Source organism: Sinocyclocheilus anshuiensis, unplaced genomic scaffold (assembly GCF_001515605.1).
Source record: "Sinocyclocheilus anshuiensis isolate Anshui unplaced genomic scaffold, SAMN03320099.WGS_v1.1 scaffold828, whole genome shotgun sequence".
Classification (NCBI taxonomy): domain Eukaryota; kingdom Metazoa; phylum Chordata; class Actinopteri; order Cypriniformes; family Cyprinidae; genus Sinocyclocheilus; species Sinocyclocheilus anshuiensis.
In genome coordinates, this window is record NW_015549604.1 from 140,333 (window position 1) to 149,114 (window position 8,782).

At 33.9% G+C, this 8,782-nt stretch overlaps 1 protein-coding gene across 1 annotated transcript; it reads right to left on the bottom strand.

Annotated features, from left to right (window-relative positions):
• Positions 1-1,260: 1,260 nt before the first annotated feature.
• LOC107658702 (very low-density lipoprotein receptor-like) lies at positions 1,261-4,295 on the bottom strand. The gene is made up of 4 exons (XM_016447357.1): positions 4,198-4,295; positions 3,502-3,618; positions 1,770-1,826; positions 1,261-1,611 (listed from the first exon to the last, which is right to left on the bottom strand). Exons 1-4 carry the CDS (start codon positions 4,283-4,285, stop codon positions 1,604-1,606), a joined length of 270 nt encoding a protein of 89 aa, XP_016302843.1. The 5' UTR covers positions 4,286-4,295; the 3' UTR covers positions 1,261-1,603.
• Between the last annotated feature and the right edge of the window lie 4,487 nt (positions 4,296-8,782).

Here is an 8,782-nt window from a genome sequence, read left to right on the forward strand (position 1 = left end):
GTTTTGGGTAGAGTTACAGTGTTGTTTTTTTCATATTTTCTCATTCTGTGAATGTTGGTCTTCGCGCCGCTCCAAAGCATACCCTGTTGAAAAAAACAGCATATGCTGGTTAGGTATGTTTTGACGCTGGGATGCTGGTTTAAGCTGGTCCTTTGCTGGTTTATGCTGGTCCTTTGCTGGTTTAAACTGGTCCTTTTGCTGGTTTATGCTGGTCATGTGCTGGCAAAGGACCAGCATAAACCAGCATAAACCAGCAAAGGACCAGTTTAAACCAGCAATGGACCAGCATAAACCAGCAAAGTTGTGTCAAAGCAAAAAGATTATGTAATTAAGAGGTGTTCATTGTGTTTATAGGCACAGAAGATGGAGCTTGCAGTATATGCAAGATATTAGCTACTTCATACAAAATTAGGAGAAATATCAGTTACTGATACAATATTAATGTGATAAAAGTGCATTTCTAAGTTAGCAGCCAAAAGAAACATAACCCATAAATTCAATCAGGGAAGGAATAGCTGAAATTATACCTGTTTAAAAATATGTATATATCGCTAGACACCGAAACATTGACTATAAACATGCAGGTTCCCAGTCGTTTGGTTTATGTTTAGTATTGACTAACACTAACAGCACCACCTTGTGTTCAAACAGAAACCCTGCACAATAAATACAAACACACTCCCTTCTATTTCTCCCTTTCCAGTAAGCAACCACCATTTTAGCAATGCTTTAACAACCACCCTCAACAGCCATGCATTGGGACTTTAACATTTTGGGCTTAACATTTTGATGTGAGTGAGACTCTAACCTTGTGTGACCTTCTTAGATAAGAAGGATGAGTGTCTAGTATATCTATCTATGTAATCAATGTGCAGGGTTCTGCATTGTGTATATAGTGTGCCATATACTGTGACCATATTTGGAACTATGATGGGCTAAAATTGTACTAATTTCTCTTAAGACTTTTTTTTTTTTGTTAACTTTGAGACTTGATTACTTAAAGTGACTTTCTTACTTTTTACTTTCTTAGAGAGTACACTTAAAATATCTTTTAGCCATTTTGAATGGAATCAATCAATCAATAAAGCAGAAGAACCTGTATTTAAAACAAGTGAATTTAGGACATTTTGTGAATGGATGAGAAATTTTTGCCAGGATCAAACTGTATGTTACCAGTTAGTAGTTTTCATTTATCCTTTAATTTTTAATGAGTAACAGTCAAAACAAATGTTTTATTGACAGCTTTGTTTTAATGTTAAAAACAATAAAATAGCTCATTTATAATGATAAATTTAGAACAAGATTTTAATTTAGATTAGCATTACTCTATGCAGAAATGCCTTACAGTAACACACTATTAACTGATGAATTAATTCTTGCATTCAGTGGTTAATGAGATCTACACTCCTTATCCAAGGTTGTGTAGCTCCACCTTCAGTTTAGTTTTCTCTAATTTAAGTTTTTGTGTTTATAATTTTATCATTTCCAATGTCAACACTTCATACTGTTTATCCAGTAAGCTTCATAGTAATGTTGGTTAGAGGGTCTTTCCGTGTCTCAGTCTCTGAAGTACTTGCCACAGATGTCATCTGTATGCTGCCCTTCATTCATCTTCAAAAAAACAAAAAACAAAAAACCATTAGGGAGTTGCAGAAACACATTGTTTGTTGGAAAAATTTCTCTCCCAGAATGCTGTTGCTACTACATGTTAGTTAACTAACTTGGTGAATTAAGACTTGGGGTTGTAAGATTGTAATGATGAGCTTTACCTTCACTTTGTGCCGTTTGGTTCTGGCTTGTGATTGCCGCTGCTTCACCTTGAGTGACTGATGATATCAAGAGAGAGGAGAATGTTACCTGGCAACTTTCTCTGCCAAAGCCTTGTGTTTTTTCATTATTTGCATTGTAATTACTAATTATTAAAAAATAAGTAAATTACAAAATGTATTAATTAAAATAGATTTGGCAGCACTGCATTGAACCTCAAATATACAAATGTTTTCAGCAAAAACTATCGGCCATGTTGTTTAAAGTTCTTCATTGTCTTTTCCCACAAAGCAATGCAATTTGATCTATCTATAGTTAATCTATCTGTCTGTGTCTGTCTGTCTATCTATCTATCTATCTATCTATCTATCTATCTGTCTGTCTAATGATCTACATATTTATATACACACACTACATTAGTGAGTGATAAAATTGTCAAGAAAAAGTGGCATTTGTGAGATATAAAAGTCCAAATATATAAAACCATACAGAGTTCATATAGACTCTTTTTTTTGAAGTGCATCATCAAATGTATAATTTTTTTTCTGAGATCCTTTTATAATATCAGTTTAAAAAAAGATGCATAAATAAATAAATACATTTTAATGGATATTTTTGTTATATTGTCTTAGTGCAGTGTAAACAGTGTATTATTTGAAATTTTAGTTAGTTAAAATATTTATATTGTCACTTGAGAAGCATCACTCTTGCTCTCAAATCTCATTCCATCATTTTCCTCGGTGCCGTCACTAGAGTCATCCTTCACACATCCGGTGAAGGTGATTTACATTAGGTAAAGAAATGTCACTCACCACAGCCTTCCTCATCCGCACCATTCAGACAGTCATTTTCACCATCACACCTCCATATCATAGGCACACATGTTTTGCGTTTGTCTCCACAGCTGAACTCTTTGGATCTGCAGATCTTGTCTGAAATTAAGACGAAAACAAACTGAGTATCTATCTATCTATCTATCTATCTATCTATCTATCTATCTATCTATCTATCTGTGTAAGTAGCAAGGGTTAAAGGTGTTTTATGTGGTGTGCACCTAAAGGGACAAATACACACAAAAATATGTCAAAATGTCTGTCTTGGTGAGTTTTCACTAAACACAGTCAGTTATTTCTGAAGTGAACATGAATGGTTTGAAAAGTATTAGAATGCTAGTCAATATATTAGATCTGTGCATTCCATGACAGCATCCTACTGTAGCTACGAACCTGCTGCAGTCTGTCATTAATGTTAATCAAAGAACAAAAGAAACGGAGAGAATTATTCACTGCTCTTTACGGAGGATTGTTCATAACTTTGTTATGAATCAATTTATATTTAATTTATATGGTGACGTCAGTGATTTATCTTTACATTTGATTACTTTAATCAATTTCTGTGTAGGCTATTATAGACTAAATTGTTTATTTTATTTGTATATTTTTTCTATTGTATATGCCTTATTGTTTGTAATTTTCTTTCTTTTTTGTATTACTGGCTGTTTCAGCTCACTGCTGTTTGTTGACAGTGAAACTGCTCAGAAAGAATAGGTTTTGGGTTGCGGAGCATTTGGGGATTTTTATGAACTCTCAGACAGGTGCCCCCTGACAAAGTTTTGCTTAGGGCCCCCAGAAGTCTAGGATCGGCACTGCTCCTTAAAACTGCAGTGCACCAAAGACAAAAATGCTGTTTGAAACAGAAAAGATGAGATTTCAAGAAATAAGAAATGTCACTCACCACAGCCTTCCTCATCTGCACCATTCAGACAGTCACTATCACCATCGCATTTCCATGCCATAGGCACACACTTTGTGTCACCACAGCTGAACTGATTGGGTCTGCAGGTTTTGACAGCTGATCAAACAAAAACAAAACAAAACTTCGGATATCATGTCTCGAAAAAGTCCATTTAAAGAGCGGCTCCCTGTATCTGTTCTGCTAAAATGGCCGAGCAACTAAACAGCCGTTTTCATAAAATCATTTACACTGGGTCCGTCCACCTTTGTATAATTTATATTATAAATAAAGAAAAGGAAGAATGATAATTCGGCACCTAAACATCAGTCAATCAATCAGAAAAAAAACAGGCATTTCTATTGACACAATTATTTTTAATTCTTTGATTTGATCTCAATTGTCACATAATCTATCACATCTGTCTAATCTGACAAAAACTTTTCTACCTACGTAAGCCTAAGCATAGGTAGGCTATCTCGCCGTTTTTTTCTTAGAATTGTGAGTTTATATCGCACAGAAAAGGTCACAATTGCATAAAATTGTGAGTAAAAAAGATTTTTGAGATAAAAAGTCAATTCTTTTTATTTTTTCGGTTCAGTGCCATCCACACATGCAAATCAATAGCCAGAATGTCCTCCAGACCAGATATATTTACAAAAGATAACTGATGATCATTCAAATCTGTTGTTTACTCACATGTTTGAACAGGACAGGATAAAGTAACTGCCAGTAAGAGCATAAATGAGATCTCCATATCTGTTAAAACAGGTGGACTTCTACTCATCTGACACTGCTGGTAAATATGTAGGCTATCAATTTGTCTGGTCTATGGCTCCACCCACCCACCTAAAAAAATCCACATGCATTCTGCAATATTTGGCAACATGAGAGAGGAGAGGATAACAACACTAATTATAATGTGCTTATCTGATAAATATAAACCAAAGCCAGTGCAAATGAGATTAACTTTGCCAACTTCATATTCATATAGGCCTAGGATGAAACCCTAATCCAGAGGTTGGTAACTTTTGGCTCGCTATAGTCAGCCACACCTGGCTCTTTGACAGAAATCATGTGGATCGCAGGTCTCTCTCACTCTTTACCAAGAAACAGCAAATTACAACCTCTTTGCTGTACAGTTAATGAAATGTTTAGAATAATAATATATTAAACCGGACAAAGTGCGCCTTCAGTGCTGTTGTGTGTCACTCACTACAGCAGCAACGTAGCTTGTTTTTGTAATGACGAAAAGAAAGATTTTTAGAACAACAGCTAAAATGTACAACTATATAAGAATCAGGGCTGTCAGTTTAACGCTTAACTTCATTAATTAGTTATGAAAAAATAAGATTAAAATATTTTTTTTTGCAGTTAACGCACTGGCCCCGCCCCCAGACCTGTACATCGAGACTGCTGACAAATCAGTCATTCTTGAGAAGTGGGACAAAACGGTGCAAAATTGAAAAAATAAAACCTTGTACTCAGACAAATGAAACTACATTTATGTATCTTATATGTACTAAGCTACTGAGCTATGCTTTGATACAACCTCCCAACCTTTCTCTTTTTTAACAAAATGTGCTTTTTTTTTTACCTTGGACTGTGTAATATAATTTCAGCTTTATCTTTAACAGCATTCAAGATGTTTTTAACATTTCAAAACACATTCTCATGTTAGTAAGTGTTGCTTTTGATAAAACAAGCTATTTTTCATCATTAAATTTTTCATCATTTTTATCCATTTTATTGCATATGAATGATTGAACCCTTCTCTGTGGACACACTGTTTTAGATGTAGTGAGAGGACATTAAGAAACACAGATTTGGTATAATAATGAGAAAATTAAATTGAAGGTGGTAATTGTGTTAAATACATTCTATTATTAATCCCTCGTGACATTTAAAATTGAAAATATTTTTATTTTTAAACCTAATAGCAGTTACCCTTGCTGGACCTGTTTTGTCCCATGTCTCAAGAATGACTGAAATATGATGCAAATAACAATTCCATAAATGCAGTTATACCATAAAATTCAAGATATAGGTTCAAAAAAATGCCTCTGTATATCACACGATATCACACTAGAGCAATTTCACAGGAGCGCTGATTTTGTCCCGATCTATCACAAGTTTAAATGTGATTTTATACAATAGCTATAACAGAGATTGACCAATCAGAACTCGGCACTGTAACAAGCCGCGCACAAGCTGAAGCAAGTTTCCGTTATTTTTCACGCAAAATGGTTCAAGACCAACTTAGACAAAAGAAGGTATGCTTTTTCCTTGATTAGAATTTAAAAACATTCCCCTGACATAATGTCATTGTGCTGTATGTGTGTGAGGGACTGAGAGACGATATACAGGAGAGCTGACATTATCGAGTATGTCGCCAACTTTGCAAAAAAACTAACAAAAACACGTCTTGAGAGTCCAAAAGCATTTACTGCGCGATGAAGCTCATTAGAATGCCCTTATAATTCAAGCAATGAAAGAAAAATACCCATGTAAGTTTTTATGTTTTTATAATCATTGCACAAACAATGCATTTTCTGAATATCAGCACATGTGCGCGAGCATAAATATGCTAATAATTTTATACAACAGTGTAGAGCAAAGTTTCATTCCTTGAATGAATCTGTTTTTAAACGAATCATGTGAGCCAGTGATTCAACGGTCCATTCACTTGTTTCGTTTCTAATTGAATCTGCCGTTTTGAACGAATCATTTGATTTGAATGATTCAATAAGTCATTTATTAAAACAGGCACTTGCTGCCACCTACTGGTGGTTTTATTGTCATCTCTATTTATCCATGACAACCAGCCAAGGTGCCAGCACAAAAATACATGCAGCAAAATATTGTTTAATTAGTAGTACTGACCAAAATTCCTCCATTTCAGGCCCCAGAAGGAGCTTATAAATAAATAATGAAATAAATAAATAAAAAAGCTTATAAATAATAGTTTAATAAGGCTCATTTTTAATTAAATAAAATCCTTTTTAGACCAATTTTGTAATCGTTGTGTAAAATTAGCTACCCCCTGTAATTCTTTTTACAATTCGACCACTGTATCTATGAGCAGAACTGTTGCGCCTCCGAGCAACACCGCGGTATTTAGTTTCTGAATGAATCCGCGTTTTTAAAGAATTGTGTGAACCAATGATTCAAAGGCTCATTCATAAAGAGAGCCGTTTGTTTCATTCCTGAATGAATCAGTCGTTTGAAGAATCAATGACTCATAAAGACATTTACCGCCACCTGCTGGCAGATTTAGTTTGTTATTTAGACTAGAGTATCATTTCATTAAAAAAAAAAAATATATAATAATAATAATTAAAAAAATAATAATAATAAAAACATTAAAGGGATAGTTTACCCCAAAAATGAAAATTCTGTCATTGTTTACTCAGCCTCATGTCGTTTCAAGCCATTCTTTTGTGGAACATGAAAGAAGGTATTTTGAAGACTGTTGGTACAAAGCTGTTTTGGTTACCAATGACTTTCATTGTATGAACAAAAAATAGAGGTTACTGATATGTTTATGAAATCATCTTCTTTTATGTTCCATGGTTTATGTTAGGCCGTTGCAGCCTAAATGTTCGTGTAGCCTAATAAATTTTATGTTGAATCAAATCAAATATTTCTTTCTAAAGCTACGATTTGTAATGTCTACGTGATACTTTGTCATTTAACACAAAAATAGCTTTAAATAATCTTTTGTGGGTATTTTCACAGTCGAATTTATTTTGCAATTAATTCGATTAATTAATCGAAACATCATGTAATTAATTAGATTAAAATTTTTAATTGACTGACAGCCCTAATAAGAATGTATCCTTTTATTGAAACTGGTGCTCTGCCGTGCCAAGAGCCATTTCAAAACATTTCACTGCCTACTTTTGCTGCACAGACCTTTTATGTCCTATAGGATGTGTCCTATTTTGTGCATTGACTTATTCACTCACACAAACATAAAAAAATTTTTTAATTTTTTTTTTATTGTGGCTATTTTGGAAAAACCCATTAATCCAAAAAGGGCTCTTTGGCCAAAAAAAAAAAAATCTATATTTTGTGACCTTAATATAACTGGCATGTTATACTCATATTTTAAAAGAAAACACGAGTAGCAAACGGAAGCTACAGTCATAAACAGCAGATTCTTTTTCAGTTATTTCTGTTAGAGAGAGTTTAGGTATTTATGCTTAGCACAATGCAGAATACATGTATGTGGATAATATTAAAAATATGAAATATTTATATGTAATAAAGGACAATATTAAATATATTTTGTTGTGAACTGAGGTCAACATTTCCACTAAGTTAGGTAATATTACAGTCTATTAGGCTCTACACAAAAAAAATAAAAAGGGTGGGGAAAAAAAATGAAAAAGAAAAGCCACTTCCAAATCAGATAAAATAAACTTGTTAGGAATTCCTAGACTTGCAAAGTTAGGAAATTTTAGGATATTTGCGAACTTTTGTTGGCTCATTGAACCAACAATTCAGTGTTTGCTTTTCTGGATGCACTTCAATCCTTTGCGAGTAAGTGGACAACAAACAGAGCAATTCCTCACTTTGACATTCATCCAAAATAAAAATAAAAAAAGCTGTTGTAGTCAAAGTCTGAGACCACACTGAAAATCTGGAATTCACATCTACACCCATGTCAGATGTGTTACAACAATGCTTAACATGTAGTACAGTCATAACACAACATGAATCACACAGACGAATAAATTGTGGAAAGGCTTAAAGAAATAGTTTACCCAAAAATATAATTTTGCTTAAGATTTATTCACCCTCAGACCATCCAAGAATTATTATTTTTTTGTATCTATTACAGCAAAAAGCTGCATGTTTGGTAGGAAACATATCCATGAAGACGTTAAACCATTGCTTCTGGACAAAAATATCAGTCCATAATCCACAATATTGCTTTCTTCAGGGAAAAGGTCATCTTGTTTGAATGAGGAGAGCAATGTGCAATGGATCAGGCACTGTTTACAAGTGAAAAAGAGTCAAAAACAGCTCTAAACAAATATGTTGGTGGATTTTGATGTGATAGGACAACATGGGATGGACCTTTTCACTGGAGGAAGCTTTGTTATAGTTTATGGACTGGTATTTTAGCCAGAAGTGATGATTTAAAATGAAAACACGCAGCATTTCACGTTATAAGATTGATGGACTGGAGTCATGTGAATTACTGTTATGTTTTAAACAGCTGTTTGGACTCTCATTCTGAGGATCCATTGATGAGCAAGTGATGTAATGCTAGAAT

What these genes read in the sequence shown, in the direction of transcription:
- LOC107658702 (XM_016447357.1), bottom strand. Translation starts at nt 4,285, where the DNA reads ATGAGTAGAAGTCCACCTGTTTTAACAGATATGGAGATCTCATTTATG. An exon ending in ATCCTGTCCTGTTCAAACAT is followed by an intron (nt 3,619 to 4,197) that starts GTGAGTAAACAA and finishes TTGTTTGATCAG; the next exon opens with CTGTCAAAACCTGCAGACCC. An exon ending in TGCAGATGAGGAAGGCTGTG is followed by an intron (nt 1,827 to 3,501) that starts GTGAGTGACATT and finishes TGATATCATCAG; the next exon opens with TCACTCAAGGTGAAGCAGCG.